Raw genomic sequence first — 17951 nt, forward strand, 5'->3', positions numbered from 1 at the left:
ATATATATATATATATATATATATATATATATGAGAATGCCTTTGACAAAAGGAGAACATATTGAAATCATTCTCATGGCTGGATCTCATACAGATAAAGATCTGTAAAGCTTATTTGGATTTTACAAAATGATCTCTAAAATACAGTCTCCTGAAAAAGGAACATTTCTTTTTTTGCTGAGTTTACTTGGCTAGTTATTTGTCCACCCCTGTGTATTCATATTAAGGCTCTATTCATTTATTAAATCGGATATACTTGTAGCATGGAGAGACCGTTGCATTTGTATTTGATCGTTTCCTGACATGGAATGTGTCATTGATGCATTATGCTTTGTTGCCCACTTTGTCCTGTTCACCATTCCCTGACTCCTGTGCACACATTCAGAATCTACAGCAGTGGTTCTCAGGGTCCGGTGCTGCTCCTGCTTCATGGGGGAGGCCACTCTGCTCTCTCCTGGGCCGTCTTCACTGTTCGTGTCCTCAGCGTCTCATTTAAACCTTCTATACATATGTCATCGAGATGTACTTTATAAATCAGTGACCCATTTATTCATTGTATAGAATTACAGTTAGTTGGAATTCAAAATGAAGGTTAAATCTCAGTTTGTTGGTTATTTGGTATTTCAGGGAGTGATATGTAGCAGGATTAAGTGCAGGGTTGTAGCTATGGATCTCAGGGCACATGGTGAGTGATGACTAATTCCTTTCACAAAAAAAAAAATCATTTAATTTCTTTTCTTATACTGACTGCCTATAAACTGTGTAGTTTTCCATTATGCAGTAAGTGATTTCTCTCTGCACGCACTGTTTTGGTTTAATAACTTGTAGGGGACACAAAAGTGAAAAACCCAGAAGACCTGTCAGCTGAAACAATGGCCAAGTGAGTCCTTGGACCATTTTTTCAAAAGAATGTTATGAGACCATTTTTTTTTTTCCCTGTGAACTAATATTTGAGCTGTATCATCATACAGGGATGTTGGGAAAGTTGTGGAATCTCTCTATGGTGAAAACCCACCCCCAATAATGATGATCGGTCACAGCATGGGTGGAGCAATAGCAGTCCACACTGCCACAGCCAATCACGTGCCATCGTTGCTGGGCTTGTGTGTGATTGATGTAGTGGAAGGTAGATTTTTTTTCCCCTTCCTTTCCTCTTTTGTTTTTTAGTGAATGATCCAGTTTCCTATTAGATATTATTCAAAACATAGTACTGCATTTCAGGTTATTGAAGCATGGTGTCTTGGCATTCTCATTATTTTGTTAGCTGTATTTATGTTACACAGTATACTAAAAAGTGCATTCCTTAAGATGTGTTTGCTTTGAGGGCGTACTCTCACTAGGCCCGGTTGCCTTATACCGTGCCCAAGCATGATTGTCCCCCCCTTCCCACTCCCCTGCTGGCCTGCACTCACATTACACTTAACGTTCCGGGCCTGAGCACACTTGCATCAATACTATGCGGCTTTTTGTTTTGAAGAAACCAGGAAGAAAACCCTCTCGCACAGTGTAATGGAGTCCATCATCGTAAGGTTATTTATCTTAAAACATACTTTTTTAAAGGTTAGCTTTTACTTGACTTTTGAAGAAACAAAATTGACTATTGGTATGTCTGCTTATTTTTTATGATTCGTATCTATACATGATTGTGCGTTTTACGTAAAGCGTTTGAGAGTTCCTTTTATAGGCGCTATATAGTATAAAGTTTATTATTGTGGCTTATTTGGAGTCATTTGGGGCGTTGTGACACACGGCCCTCTCACTTGCCTAATATATTTATCACTTATGCAGCGCAACGATTTTCACTTAATCGTGCTGCACGGTACAGAATATTTTTCACAGGCAGCTGACAGTCGCATCAGTGACGTCATGTTTCGAATTTCGTGCTCGGCCACGGTTAGCGTTTACACTAAATGCGTACCATGCCTGAGTCCAACTGAACCGTGCTCAAGCCCAGCTCTTCAATGGGCCTGGGCACGGTTCAGCATTACGGAGTGATCACACTAGTCAAACGAACTGGACATGGGGGGGGTCAAACTTGCTCAGGCATGGTTCAGATCGCCTGGTACGAGTATACCCTAAATGTGATATGTGCTCCCTTCATTGTGTATTCGTTCTGATTGTTCTTTTTAGGTACAGCGATGGATGCCTTAAACAGTATGCAGAATTTTTTAAGGGGTCGACCAAAAACTTTCAAGTCAGTGGAGAATGCTATTGAATGGAGGTACGCTACAATAGTGGTTTCACATTTAGAAAAAATATAGGCATCTTTCTGCCTGAAACATCATGTAGATAGAGAAAATTGGCACTGTGTTGTTGTTATTAAGGGGTGTATAACTTATTGGCAGGAGTATCTCAATACATGATATCATTACATGAGTAATAATACATGACCAGGACTGTTCCCACGCCAAAACTGATTATTTTATACCACATCAATTTGCCAATAATTACAGTTTTTTAAATTATTTTTTTTATTCAAAATTGTGATGCATTTGATCTATTTATAGTTACATTTAATGTTGTGGAATGTCCATGAAACAAGATATCTTCTATTATCACTAATATTATAACCGCTATTAAGAATCATTCCTTCACCAGCTTATCTTTTTTTTTTTCTCTCATTTGAAGTTACTGGCACTGGAGACTCCTTCCAAAAGCCCTAAATAAATGTCTCCACACAGAAAACTTCATAATATCATGATTTAAAAATCAGGTTTTGTGGCACATCCGCCAATAGTGCTGTGAAAAATTATTTTCACAGCTGATTTCTTCTGTTTTTGTGTATATCTCACATTAAATAGTTTTACACACAATACAGTTTTTTTATTGAAGCAAAAAAAGTTATCCAACACCTATCACCAATGTGTAAAACAAATTGCCCGCTTAAACTTAAAATCTGGTTGTGCCACCTTTAGCAGATATAACTGCAACCAAACAGCCCTGTGGTGTAATTCTGGCCCACTCTGCTTTGCAGAACTGCTTTAGTTCAGCAACATTGGAGGGTTTTCAAGCATGAACTGCCTGTTTAAGGATCTGCCACAGCATCTCAGTTGTTTCAAGTCAGGACTTTGATTAGGCCCCTCCAAAACTTTAATTTAGCTTTTCTGAGCCATTCAGAGATAGATTTGCTCCTATGCTTTGGATCGTTGTCTGACTGCATAATCCAGTGGGGCTTGAGTTTCAATTTACGGACTGAAAACCAGGCATTCTCCTTTAGGAATTTCTGGCAGAGAATGGAATTCATGTTTCCCTCAATTATTGTAAGTTGCCCAGGGCCTGAAGCAGCAAAGCATCCCCACACCATCACACTCCCACCACCATGCTTGACTGTAGCTATGATGTTCTTTTTGTGGAATTCTGTGTTTGGTTTACACCAGACCCCTCTCTTCCAAACAGTTCCACTTGTGACTCATCAATCCACAGAACATTCTCCCAAAAGGTTTGAGGATCATCAAGGTGTGGTTTGGCAAAATTTAGACGAGCCTTAATGTTCTGGGTTAGCAGTAGTTTTCGCCTCGCCACCCTTCCACGGATGTCATTTTTGCCCAGTGTCTTTCTGATAGTAGAATAATGATCGGTGACATTTATTGATGCAAGAGAGACCTGTAGTTCCTTTGATGTTGTCCTTGGCTCTTTTGTGACTTCCTGGATGAGTAGTTGCTGTGCTCTTTGCGGAATTTAGGAAGGTCCGCCACTTCTGGGAAGGTTCACTACTGTTACGAGTTTCTCCATTTGGAGATAATTTCTCTCACTGTGGTTTTTTGGAGTCCCAGAGCCTTTGAAATAGCTTTGTAACCCTTTCCAGACTGGTGTATTTCAATCACCTTCTTCCTTATCATTCCTGAAATTTCTTTCAATTTTGGCATAGTGTGTTACTGGGTAAGATCTTTTAACCAACTTCATGCTGTTGAAAAAGTTCTATTTAAATGTTGATTTCATTGAACAGGGTTTGCAGTAATCAGGCCTGGTTGTGTCTAGTCCAGGTTGAACCCCATTATGAATGCAGTTTCATAGATTTGGGGGAATTAGTAACGATGGGGGCAAATACATTTTTCTTTAAAAACTGAATTTTGCATTTACTCAGGTTGCCTTTGTTTTATCGTAGATTTTGTTTTAATTTCTGAAACAATTTAGTATGAGAGACACAAAAACAGAAGAAATCAGAAATCAAAAACTTTTTCACAGTGTTGTATGTACTTGTGACTTAGCTGTTCCTATAGAAATGATAATCTTTTAGAACAAGTGCATTCATGTTTGATATACAAGCGCTTTTAACAAGTAGCTTTACACAAATATATAAATTCTGGTTAAAAATGTTAAATATATAAATTTATCCCTACTGAGCAAATCAAAGGCAACAGTGGCAAGGAAAAACTCCCTGAGACAATATGAGGACAAAACCTTGAGAGGAACCAGACTTAAAAAGGAACCCATCCTCATTTGGGTGACACCGGATAGTGCAATGAAATTATTCCCTTCTATAATTGTGTCTCATGTAACTCTAGGCTGTCCATGTGGGGCCATCCTCAGCATAAAATAATGCTGCATATGTTAAATATCTGACTACCTAACTTTAATGGCAAGCGTGTGGGAAATATTGAAAATGGCTCTTTTGTAATTTGAATAAATTCAAATGTATGTCCTGGCAATTTGGATTTCCTCACTATTTTTTGTGTATATTACTGTAAGTGTGAAGAGTGGACAGATCAGGAATATCGAGTCTGCACGAGTGTCTATGGTTGGACAAGTAAAAAAGTAAGTGCTTCCTACATGTATGTTCCATATTGTTAGAAGAGCTACTGAAATATATATGTGCTGTGTAAAATTTATTTATTTATTTATTTATTTATTTTTAGATGTGATGCACCTTTGAGTAGTCCTGGCATTTCTAAGAGCATCAGTGAAGGGATCATTGAGGAAGAGGAGGAAGAGGAGGAAGATGAACGGTCCAACCACAAAAGGAAGAAAGAAGACGACCAAGAGGTAATAGGTGATGTTTCAGGACATCACTATTTTTTAGGTTGTTTTATTAGTGCAGTTATATGCTGATAAACAGCAACAAAGAATGCGCTTTAATTAAATTGCTAAAAATGAATCAGTACTTTTTAGGCTACACTGTTTAAAAAATTATTATTATTATTATTTTTTTAAATCAGTGCAGCAAATGTGAGACAATAAATCTGTGTATATGAGCTGCAACCAGTACGCATTGGGCATGTTTACTCATTGTGTTACTTCTTTTCTGAAAACATGCATAGCAGAGTACATACCAAAGTTGTGTCCCAAATGACATACTGTACCTTTACACTATACACCATGCACTAGCTTGTGTAGCACAGAAGCACTACAGTGATGCACGAGCACAAACTTATGTTTATATCCAAAATGCTCCACTGTGTGCTAGGGGTTGGGGAAATTGGTGTGTGTTGCTTAAAAGGTTTAGTTTAAATCATGTTTATTTTCATTGTATGCTGTATTTGCGTGCTTGCAGTGTAAATTCTGTCGTTTATTATAGCAGGAGTGGTTTATTTGTAACGAAGCCACGTTGCTCCTCTCTCGATCTAGACCCAGTGATAAACAGTGTAGGGCAAGTAAGATCTGTAATGTCAGATTTAAATGGTACTATCGAAGTAAACATAAGTAAAATATTTGCCTAAAGGCAGTGAGTAACGGGAGCCATAAGGTTATTATTATTAATTTATTAATTTAGGAGTGTAGTTTAATTATAAAAATAATGCATTAATGCTTGTATATAATATAAACATGGAGCTTGTGTCCCACAGCAGAGCCCTCGTTATAAGTCACTGACCAGCCTTGGAGAATGTTATGTCTAGATTGAGGATGCTATCAGAGGCTTTTCCCAGCTGATAATGACGTGAACAAGCATGTTCAGATGAGGCCAAAGTGGCGTTCAAAAACGAGCCTGGATTGTCTAGTTTATGACCGCTGACAGGTTCTAAACTAACAGAGTGGGAATGTGTAGTGATATGCCATCTGCAATAACGAATGTGCTCTTTTAAACTGGTACAGTGTCACAGTCCAAGGTTTTTATTTAAATTTTAATTTGTCTTGAAGGACAACGTTACTCAGCAGAGACTTATGTAGTTTACTGTAGAGTTGGCTTCATCTAAGTATGACATTTTCAGACTTACAATGTATTACATTTACCCAGCTTCTTGTTTTTCTGTCTGCCTTGCTACTGGTTTTATCCACCACCCCAACTACTCCACATCCTCACATCATATTACTCAACGATTCTGTGCAACCCATAATAGAAACTAAGCCACTTCTTGATTTTTCCTAAATAATAGTACATGATACTTTCAGAGATTTACAGTCACTGTTTGGTGGTTTATTAAATTTTTTTTGGATGTCAGTTTATGTTCCCAGATTAGAGATCTTGTTTCGATCACTATTATGTATATATTCCGCTACTTCTTTAAATAGTTCATATAAATCAGGAACCAATCCTTAACTATCCTTTAAAATTACAGTTACCAAACAAGTCTGGAATCAGTGCAGCAAGCCAGGTGTTAGTGCTTCCAAAAACAATTGCTTATATATGATATGTACATATGATATGTATTAGTGGTGCCTTTTCAGTAGTTTTTGATCAGGGTTCTGAAACCTTTGCACATTTCTTGGATACTTGCAATACAGTTCTATGTTTAAATCAGAATGTTTTGTTAGTTCTTTTCCAGTTAAAAGTGGCTGGTGCCAGTGCCTTATCTAGAACACTTCTGTGCTTTTTCACATAATACAGTCTTCGAAACAGAGCCAGTCTGGAACGAAGGACTTGGGACAACATGGGCTTGGAAGGCAGCATGATTTTGTTGCCATGGCAACAACTTGAGGGATTTAAATGAGCAAAATGAACATCACAACTATGAATATATGTCCTGCTTTTCATTGGCACTTGAAACAGAATATGTGGCAGCTGCAGGCTTTGACTCTGGGTGGCACCAGAGTGTTGTGTTTTTTTTTTTGTTTGTTTGTTTTAAAAATAAAGTGTATGCTGTTCACCTCCCATATAACACAGCTCTTGCAATTGTTGGAATCCTAAGCAAATTATTGTAAAGATGTACAGGTTTCCAGCACCAGCATGTCTGTGGAAAGGGTTCTGTGTGCCATCATGAGAATCACTGTGGGTTTGGTCCTTAGGTGAAAAAAGAGAGTCTGTACACCTGGCGCATTGAGCTGTCTAAGACGGAGAAGTACTGGGAGGGCTGGTTCAGCGGCCTGTCCTCTCTCTTCCTCACATGCCCTGTGCCAAAGCTACTGCTGCTGGCTGGTGAGCAGGCCAAAAGCCACTTATCTCACTCCAGACTTATGTAGGCATTAATGAGAAGTAAGAAAAACTAGTTAAAACTGTTACTGTATACTTGACAGACAGCACTGTCACTTAGGTTTAAAATATAGATAATAATGTTATTTCTGTTATTCTTACTTTTAAAGTGTATTATTTAAAAAATATATTTTCCAATATTGGTCCATTTAAAAAAAAAAAAAAAAAAAAAAAAAAAAAAAAAAAAAAATGGACCATACATTTGACTGTACAGCATTCCTGCTTCAAAATGACCTCAGTGACTAGCTATTTATAAAAAAAAATAATAATAAAATAAATAAATAAAACCAACAAGACATATTTTGTTGATTTTGCTGCTTTAGTGTCTTATGACATGTCTTACTTTGCATATAATTCAGTTTGATCATCATGTTGCCTGTCGCTGAAACCAGGATCTTCTACAGGAAATAAATAACTGGCTAACACTTCAAATGTGCAAATGTGAATGGAGGTTTGAGTGGAGAAATAAATTCACTTTTTTAAAATTGCCCTATGTATGTGTGTGTGTTTTCGCTAGGCATTGACCGACTGGATAAAGACCTTACCATAGGACAAATGCAGGGTAAGTAAGGAAAAAACACAGTATAGTAGCTGTCGTTTAAAATGTTTCTATTAGATCTGTACATTTCTGTCAGTGTGCCTCATATTATTATTATTATTATTATTATTATTATTATTATTTTATTTTTTGTTTTGTTTGCAGGAAAGTTTCAGATGCAGGTTCTGCCACAGTGTGGCCATGCTGTTCATGAGGATGCGCCTGAAAAAGTATGTTTCTTTTATTCTTGTGGTCTCTGTGTTGCACATACAGTACTGTGCGAAAGTCTTAAGCACTTAAGTCTTATTTTTTTTAGTACAAACTTTGATATAGATATTTATTTTAGAACTTCTACATAAAATGAGTCAGTACAAAACTTTTTAGATTTCTAAACATTAGTTTTCTAGCACAGAATTAAATGTTATAGAAAAATGTTTGTATGTCATTAAAGAAGCAGCATATTACATAAGAGACACTTTTCAGACAAAAAAATCACAATAATGGCTGCTGGGTTTTGCTGTAAAAATATGAAGCGAGTGCGACAGTCAAAGTCTCCAGAAGAACCATGTCTGGTTCTGCAAGATGCTCAATAAAACTTACAGCATACTTCATTATAAAACTGCACTAATTCTACCTGAAACTACTTTTTTTTTTCTTTCTTAAAGGAAATGGTCATCATGCCAAATATTGCCTTTGTTTCATTTATAACTGTTTACTGCTCTTTTTTATATTTTTTTTTTTTTTAGTGGAGAAATTTCATTATTTTTGAAGCCATCTTTGCTCTACAGTATTTCTTTGCATTTGCCTAAGACTTTTTCACAGTACTGTGTGTGTATGTGTATATGTATATGTATATGTGTGTATGTGTGTGTATATATATATATATATATATATATATATATATATATATATATATATATATATATATATATATATATATATATATATATATATAAAAATGCTTCTATACCTATTTACAAAATTCTTCTGTTTCCAAGTTGTCAATAGGGTATTGAAATTCCTCCATATTCTTTTCTGCACTAAGCACAAACTGTTTAATATATACACACACTCTCTTAAATCATTGAACCTTATATATACAAACAAATTTTTTCATAAATCATTTGCTGGTGCATTTACAAAAGAAATGTGGTATTCAGTGAATACTGAGTTTATGTAAATTTGTATATAAGGAGATGCAGTAATGTAATGTAGACCTTGATGGGTTATCTACAAAACCTTGTAATTAGACTGAGTTACCTGGGCCAGATTTCCTATATAAGTTTTCAAGCTTCTTTTTCATTTGCAACAACAAGAAGACAAGACACGCCATTAGATTATGAAAAAAATAATGCCGCCCTATATCAGGATGGATCGTTAGTGTGTGTGTGTGTGTGTGTGTGTGTGTGTGTGGTAGCCAACACGCTTCAGTGGCTAAGCTGCATTACTGGCAAACTGTAGTGCATACACTACACCTTATACAGTTTAGTTGTTATTTTGTCATTTTCAGCTTTTCCCTAAATGTTGATAAGCTGTGCTATGAATGTACTTGGTAATTTATAGGTAATTGCCATTTATTGACATACTCATGGTAGTAAGAAGAAAATCTGTGTTCCTGAAACGTTTCTAAAACTGGCATGAAATTTTTCTTTGGTTTGACAAAAACACCAGCCCACAACTTTACTACATGATAAATGATACATTATAAATGAAGCCCAATGTGGATAATTTCAACTTAATTTGTTTAACTTTTTAACTCTAATTTGTTTATATTTGATTACTTGCTCTCAGTGGCTTAATCCCTTTTTTAACAGGTAGCTGACGCTTTAGCCACCTTCATGGTACGGCATAAGTTCACTGAATTCAAGGAAGACTTCCCCTGGTAAGTGATTGGCTTTGGAGTGGTAAATAAATTCTGTGTGTATAGTGATCTGTTTACTGAAGTGGGATTGTTTTTGCTTTTCTCTGCGTTCGTCGCATAGACGATGTACAGTCTCTGCTAGCCTTCATCCATCAGCTTGATGCAATGAAAGTGATGAAAACATCCTCCTCATCTCTGTCGCTCATCATCGGAAATTACAGTACTACCACCAACATCATCTCTGCTGCAGATCCTTCTTAGCCCTTCATTCTTAAATATTTTTGGTTAATTTTTATGAAATTAGGTATGGTTGCTATTGTTATGATCATAACTGTAGAGTGTGTAGATCTTACGTCAAGATCATTGAAACTGGCAGAGTTTATTTATTCTTATTTTCTTCTATAAGTATTTTCTTCATTTGCATTTCATGTAATGCCTTGTTTGTTTGTTGTTAAAATTAGAATGATTGCGTCATGTGTTCTGTGTGTTATTCATTGTCAATTTTCAAGATGGATACATAAAAAAGGATGTTTGAACAATTTGTACATTGTCTTTTCTGTTATGTACGTATCAGGATTTTTGTCTTGTTTATGCATACAGCTCATATACACAAAAGGTTGTAGGATGTTGTACACAACAACAAACTTACATTGTGCCAGATTTATCAAACTGGGCATGTATACATTTATTTGTAAATAAATTCAAAATTATTTCTAAATGTAAATCATCTGTGCCAGAACAGGCTGGGTAATTTATGGGTAACTGGCATTTATCAACATAATCAAATGAGTATTAAGAAAATGAGCATTACTGAAACGTGGTGGGAATTTTTAGTTTGGGTTGCCCTATGAAAACATTTACACAGAACCTTACCAAGTGATTGATATTACTTAATGTGTTATGTACTGGTTAGTGTGATTTATTGTCTCTTTTAGAGCTAATCCAGAAGCCGTCTGTTTAACTGATATGAGTTAAGAGTTAGTCATTGTATTACAACTTGGGATTTGTTGTAGTGTAACCCATGATTAACTATACAAACCTAACATGATATTTGATTGATTTCAAATACAGTGAGGGAAAAAAGTATTTGATCCCCTGCTGATTTTGTACGTTTGCCCACTGACAAAGAAATGATCAGTGTATAATTTTAATGGAAGATTTATTTGAACAGTGAGAGACAGAATAACAACAAAAAAATCCAGAAAAACGCACGTCAAAAATGTTATAAATTGATTTGCATTTTAATGAGGGAAATAAGTATTTGACCCCTCTGCAAAACATGACTTAATACTTGGTTTAAAAACCCTTGTTGGCAATCACAGAGGTCAGACGTTTCTTGTAGTTGGCCACCAGGTTTGCACACATCTCAGGAGGGATTTTGTCCCACTCCTCTTTGCAGATCTTCTCCAAATCATTAAGGTTTCGAGGCTGACGTTTGGCAACTCGAACCTTCAGCTCCCTCCACAGATTTTCTATGGGATTAAGGTCTGGAGACTGGCTAGGTCACTCCAGGACCTTAATGTGCTTCTTCTTGAGCCACTCCTTTGTTGCCTTGGCCGTGTGTTTTGGGTCATTGTCATGCTGGAATATCCATCCACGACCCATTTTCAATGCCCTGTCTGAGGGAAGGAGGTTTTCACCCAAGATTTGACGGTACATGGCCCCGTCCATCGTCCCTTTGATGCGGTGAAGTTGTCCTGTCCCCTTAGCAGAAAAAAACCCCCAAAGCATAATGTTTCCACCTCCATGTTTGACGGTGGGGATGGTGTTCTTGGGGTCATAGGCAGCATTCCTCCTCCAAACACGGCGAGTTGAGTTGATGCCAAAGAGCTCCATTTTGGTCTCATCTGACCTCAACACTTTCACCCAGTTGTCCTCTGAATCATTCAGATGTTCATTGGCAAACTTCAGACGGGCATGTATATGTGCTTTCTTGAGTAGCGGACCTTGCGGACGCTGCAGGATTTCAGTCCTTCACGGCGTAGTGTGTTACCAATTGTTTTCTTGGTGACTATGGTCCCAGCTGCCTTGAGATCATTGACAAGATCCTCCCGTGTAGTTCTGGGCTGATTCCTCACTGTTCTCATGATCAATGCAACTCCACGAGGTGAGATCTTGCATGGAGCCCCAGGCCGAGGGAGATTGACAGTTCTTTTGTGCTTCTTCCATTTGCGAATAATCGCACCAACTGTTGTCCCCTTCTCACCAAGCTGCTTGGCAATGGTCTTGTAGCCCATTCCAGACTTGTGTAGGTCTACAATCTTGTCCCTGACATCCTTGGAGAGCTCTTTGGTCTTGGCCATGGTGGAGAGTTTGGAATCTGATTGATTGATTGCTTCTGTGGACAGGTGTCTTTTATACAGGTAACAAACTGATATTAGGAGCACTTCCTTTAAGAGTGTGCTCCTAATCTCAGCTCGTTACCTGTATAAAAGACACCTGGGAGCCAGAAATCTTTCTGATTGAGAGGGGGTCAAATACTTTTTTCCCTCATTAAAATGCAAATTAATTTATAAAATTTTTGACATGCGTTTTTCTGGATTTTTTTGTTGTTATTCTGTCTCTCACTGTTCAAATACAACTACCATTAAAATTATAGACTGATCATTTCTTTGTCAGTGGGCAAACGTACAAAATCAGCAGGGGATCAAATACTTTTTTCCCTCACTGTATAAACACAGTAAGTATGCTCCATTTGTTTTAACCCTTGTGTGTCAATTTAAAAAGAAAGTTACACATGGGTCCATAGAGGGCAAAAATCTCCATGTCCAAAAACTGTCAAAACAGTATAAATGAATATTTTTTCCACTTTCACTGATGTCGATTTAAAAAAAAAAAAAAAAAATCTTTTTTTACCAGTATCAGTTCTAATCATAATTACCAAACATTCATTCATTTTCAGAATTGTAAGCCTTTAAATGCTGGCTTGTTTACATAATGCCAAAGATGATGTTGCTTTTTTTATGGAAAAAAAGAAAAGTAGTAATTATTGTCCATATACTAAATCCTAAGCAGAATTTTTTTTTTCTTTGATTATTACAGTCTTTGATATGTCAAGGATTAACAACAACATTCATTTTGATGCATTCATATTTTTTATGCAGTGTTAGATAAAAAAAAAAAAATCTACCACTCAGGTCCATAAAGGACAAAAATGTTCATCTAAAAAAAAAACTGTCATACAAATGTTATGTATTTATTTTTTTTTCTCCATTTTCATGGACTGATGTTTTTATTTTTTTTTTAATACCAGCATCAGTTCTGATCATAATTACCAAACATTCATTCATTTTCAGAATTTTAAATGCTGGTTTCTTTACATAATGAAAAAATCTTTAAAGCTCAGTAACCTTCTTTGGCTCGTATACATGGGGTGGGATTCAGTGATTTCCAGTACAATATCTTTTCTTTCTTTCAAACTGGTCACACACACATAACACACACACTAATCTTAACCATTACCCTTGTAGTTTCCTTTGTATTTTCCCTGCCTTTCTCCTATTTGGAAATATTTTCTCTTATTAGAAGAAATCAATCCATTTGAAAAAATGAATACACAACCATCTTTTCCAACCAACAAATGCAAATCTCACTCTGAAAGCTTTAGATTCTCAACCACTCCACTGCAGTGAGGAGGATTATCAGTAAAAGACTTATTTAACACAGCCCAAATGAATCAGTCATACCTGATGCCAAATTAATTAATCTCTTAATCTGATTTTGTTTTTGAAAAATAATCTTGAATCCATATACCATTTGTAAGATTTTTATTCTAAATTAGCACAAATTTGACAAATTCTCATGAGAGAAAAAGATACATAATGTACATACACTAAACTATACATACATTGGCCCCTGAGATGGTCAATATTTATTAGGAACAGGTTCATGAAGCTTGCTTTTATCAGTTCAGCAGAAAATATTAGACAACAATTTGTATTAAAAGCTTATTATTAAAGCTAAATCAATGTCACACCTTAGTTGGCAGTTTCTGACTAAATGTCTGAGTGGGCACACAAGCCTTTGTTTTAGTCAAAAGACTGAGTGTCTGAACATTGAGTGTCATGCAGACACTCAGTGTTCAGCTTTACATAAAACACATGGCTGAATAAGATTAGCTGTGTTCGACAAAGCAGAACCCCAACTTTGAGTTACGATGTACACCCACTGCTACTATGTTTTCTCTGAATGGTTTCTTTAACAATAAATACAACATCTATATTGTACACTTAAGCATATGATATGCCATTGGTACATGGTATAATGGTATACTTGAACAAATGGCTTTAATTCAGCGTACATTGACAGTAGACTTGCGTTTGCCTGTGGCACAGCGGAAATAGCACATGAATAAAGGCCGTACAGCATCATCTCTCAGTCCATAGATGAGTGGGCTTAAGCAACGTGGCAAAATCAGCACAAATATATAGTTTAGATAACGCAAGTCCACGAAGAGGCTGCTGCTGCCTGCCATTGCTGCAGCTCGTTCCATGATGCTGTAAAGAAAAGAAGTAAGGCACAGTCCCAGCTGAAAGAGGTGCAGCAGCACAGTCTTGTGGGCTTTTGCAGCAGAATATTTATTGGAGGAAATGGACCTGGCTGTGAGCCAAATGCTGATATAAGTGAAAAGGATGATCATAGTCATTGACACAAAGTAGAATATGTTAAAGCCCTGATAAGCATCTAGTTGCCATGGTTTCTTGAAAAGCCTTTCTCTTGTGCAAAATATTTGTGAGGTTAAAAAGTTAGAATCCATCGCCAGTCCATAAAGCAAGTCAATTATGAAGTTTATGGAACCAGTAAACCAAATGAGTGCAACAGCAATATGAGTTCTTTTCTGAGTGGCTATTTCAGCATGTCTTAGAGGAAAACATATGGCCACATAACGCTCTAGTGACATCACAGCCAGGTTTAAAGGTGCATTTGTGAATGTTGCAGTTGAAAGAAAAATCAGAAAAGCGCAAGCAACTGTGACTAATTTGAAGACTAACAAACTGAAGATGTACAACATGGAGGTAACAAAGAGCTGAATTGAGTCATTGAGCAGCATGTTGGTAAAGAGAATGTAGCGTGGAGTCTCTTTTAAAACAGGCTGACTCCAAAGAGTGTAGACCATGATAGCATTCAAATAAGTAAAGAACAGCGACATTATTGTTGCAACAATAAGTTTTGAAATCGGTCCCTCAGTCAGTGCAACCTGAAATATTTGTTGATGTATAAAGAAAACCTCAGCTGTGCTATCATTAGTGCCTGCCATAATCTTATACAAACCATGAGCACAGTGATAATACTGACAGAAGAGGATCAGTCACTACAAATTACCGAGACTCTCTCACAGCAAGACGTTTCTAAAGTACAAAGAGAATAGACGACATTTTACAAATTATGTACATGGATAAATGTCCAGTGCTGAAGGATTGAGTTGAGCTGAAAGGGGTTCATTAAGATGTGAGCCCAGCCCTGAAGAATACGACAGTTATGAACCGATATTTATAATAGACATAGTAACATAGTGGCCCCGAGAGAGATTATGACAAATGGCAGTCTTGATGTGATTGTGCATCTCTTTGTGTTTATTCACGTATGAATAATAGATCTAAAAAAATTTTTTAAATTGTAATACAAGAGGAAAGTTCAATTTAAAATAATGTTTCAAATTGCAAAATAAATAAATAAATAATAGAAAGAAAGAAAAAAGCAGAAAAATGTAATAAATAAATAAATGAACAAATCCTTATTTTTTTTTATAAACAAAATCAATCTTTCAAATTTCACTGATAGCCATGATATTCATAAAAATATTTTTTAAATAGAAAACTATAATTTTATAAATTTACCAACTACCAAGGATTGGATAATGTAGATAAAACAAAGCAGTTACTGTACCACTGTATATCCATTTGGTATTCAGTGATAAAATAAAAAGCCATCTTCTCGTGGGGTTATTCATCAAGATACAATAAATGTTGGCTGATGATGACATTTCGTACCCCTAAACATACGTTACCTTGTAAACTGACATGTTTGACACGGTTGAGTGGGGTCATCATTCAGAACCATATACAGTAACTAACAAAACAACAGCTGAAAACCCCCAGAGCAACAATTAAGAAGTGAGAAAAAAGAGAATGTATACATGGGAAGGGAAATCATAATGCTAGAGCATATAAAGGCATTCTATACAATTGACAGCTTCCAACTTTGTGCCAACAGTTTGGGGAAGACCCATATATGGGTGTAATGGTCAGGGATCCACATACTGTATAGGCCATATAGTGTACAGTCATGTGAAAAAATAAGTACACCCCATGGAAATGACTGGCTTTTTTGACATATTGGGACAAGCAAACATTTTCATTGAAACCATGCCTATTAATAAAGCTGATACACTCTATCAAATGACACATAAAATTTATACTTTGTAGCAATTTTCACAATTTAAATGAACAAAAAACAGATCAGGCACATGGAAAAAGTAAGTACACCCCTACATTTATCACACCTTCATATACATAAAATTTGAATCAGGTGTTCAAGATTGGATGCCAGTGATCAGAACCTGCTTAGGGAGTGCAGGTGGAACCAGTTTTATTTACACCCCTCTCATATCTAGTGTCAGGTGTTCCCTTTATTATTGAAGTGTGTGGTGTTATCATGCCAAGACCTAAAGAGTTCTGTTAGGCCTTCAGAAAAAAGGTTGTGGATGCCTATGAGTCTGGCAAGGGATTTAAGAAGATCTCCAAATGATTTGAAATACATAATTTCACTGTAAGGAAAATCATCTACAAACGACACAGATTTCAAATGACTGCCAGTTTGTCCAGGACTGGCCGTCCCAACAAATTCAACCCATAATCAGAAAGAGATTGCACAAATTTGACATGCATGGGAGGCGTGCCAGAAAAAAAGCATTTGCAAGACTACAGTTTGCCGATGAGCATATAGGCAAAGACCAGGCCTTTTGGAATAATGTGCTCTGGACAGATGAATCAAAGATAGAGTTTTTTGGCAACAACAGACATGTTTGGTGCAGACCAAAGACAGATTATCAGGAGAAGAACTGTGTTATGGTTTGGGGTTACTTCACTCTCTCAGGGACTGGACAGTTTGCATTCACTGATTCAACTATACATTCTGCATCATATCAAAGAGTGCTTGAAGATAATGTGAGGCCATCTGTCCAAAAGTTGAAGTTGAACCAAAGTGAACCTTTCACCAGGATAATGATCCTAAGCACACTAGCAAATCCACCAAGGAACGACTCAGAGCTAGGGGTGGCAAGTGGTGGCCATGAACTGAAGCCTGGCCCCATTGGCCACCCGAGTTGCAACTGCATTTTCAGGCCATTTTGTCTTAAAAATAATTAATATTTCTTAGTGATAGATTAATCTCTTTACTGCCACAACACATAACGTTTCTCCAACTTGGATTGTGCGTTTTAGAGCATATCTATTACCTGAGATTACAAAGGACACCTTTCACACCGGAATAGTCTACCCTGGTCTCGATTATATGCTGAGTGAGCTAAACAGATGATTCAGATGGGAATCCAAGTGTTTAATCCCAAAAGTGCCCCCTTTTTTTTTTTGCCAAGAAGAAGCACTGTTTCCCTTTAACTCTATTTATGAATGGAACACTAGAGACCTCAGACATGAAATTCACCAAATGAAATGAATTCTGGAGAGGAAAGTGCAAGCTGGCATACAGAAGAACACTAGTGTGGTAAAAGTCACTGTGCTTATTGAGGCTTTTAAAGAAGTATTCCATGAGCTTTTTAGATTGTGCAAGATTGCTGTTGCCATATGTTGTGGATAAAAATGAGATGAAATAAACAGGAGGGAGACCTAGTATGACTAATATGTAATTTTATTGAAAATTCACAGGACTGGTTGGATTCACACTTTAAGATCTTTAAGAGTAACACACTATGGTTTATTAGTCACAGAGAAATATAAGAGCTGAGGAGGCCAGGCTGAGAAACACACACACTCTTGTACAGTCAAGGGCAAGCGTGCAGACATAACACACCCAAAGCACACACATAACATTATGAGATAGCAACATGAGACTAAGGTCTCTCTATAATTGTTTTCTCTCTCGCCCACTTTCAATCCTAATGGTAGTCAGAAAGTCCTCTTTCAAAACATAATGGTAAATTTGATAAGCCTCTTTTTAAACATCATGGTAATGTAGATGAGCTCTTTTTT

General features: G+C 36.6%; 2 protein-coding genes across 2 annotated transcripts in view; one reads left to right on the forward strand and one right to left on the reverse strand.

Annotated features, from left to right (window-relative positions):
• Window positions 1-10283, forward strand: part of ppme1 (protein phosphatase methylesterase 1) — a 16725-nt gene extending 6442 nt beyond the window's left edge. The window contains exons 3-14 of the mRNA XM_053687847.1: window positions 376-470; window positions 628-685; window positions 829-880; window positions 972-1126; window positions 2131-2221; window positions 4690-4755; window positions 4857-4983; window positions 7162-7291; window positions 7863-7907; window positions 8049-8113; window positions 9698-9765; window positions 9866-10283. Coding sequence (XP_053543822.1) covers window positions 376-470; window positions 628-685; window positions 829-880; window positions 972-1126; window positions 2131-2221; window positions 4690-4755; window positions 4857-4983; window positions 7162-7291; window positions 7863-7907; window positions 8049-8113; window positions 9698-9765; window position 9866 — 953 coding nt within the window. The 3' untranslated portion in view covers window positions 9867-10283. The remainder of the gene's footprint in view (window positions 1-375; window positions 471-627; window positions 686-828; window positions 881-971; window positions 1127-2130; window positions 2222-4689; window positions 4756-4856; window positions 4984-7161; window positions 7292-7862; window positions 7908-8048; window positions 8114-9697; window positions 9766-9865) is intronic.
• A 3752-nt stretch (window positions 10284-14035) lies between these two features.
• On the reverse strand, window positions 14036-15001 carry LOC108278571 (odorant receptor 131-2-like). The gene has a single exon (XM_017492021.3). The coding sequence runs from the start codon at window positions 14999-15001 to the stop codon at window positions 14036-14038; it is 966 nt and encodes a 321-aa protein (XP_017347510.1).
• Window positions 15002-17951: the final 2950 nt, after the last annotated feature.

Source organism: Ictalurus punctatus, chromosome 18 (genome assembly GCF_001660625.3).
Source record: "Ictalurus punctatus breed USDA103 chromosome 18, Coco_2.0, whole genome shotgun sequence".
Lineage (NCBI taxonomy): Eukaryota > Metazoa > Chordata > Actinopteri > Siluriformes > Ictaluridae > Ictalurus > Ictalurus punctatus.

Bases quoted from the DNA above. Each gene is read 5' to 3' on its own strand.
- LOC108278571 (XM_017492021.3), bottom strand. From the start codon at position 15,001: ATGGCAGGCACTAATGATAGCACAGCTGAGGTTTTCTTTATACATCAA.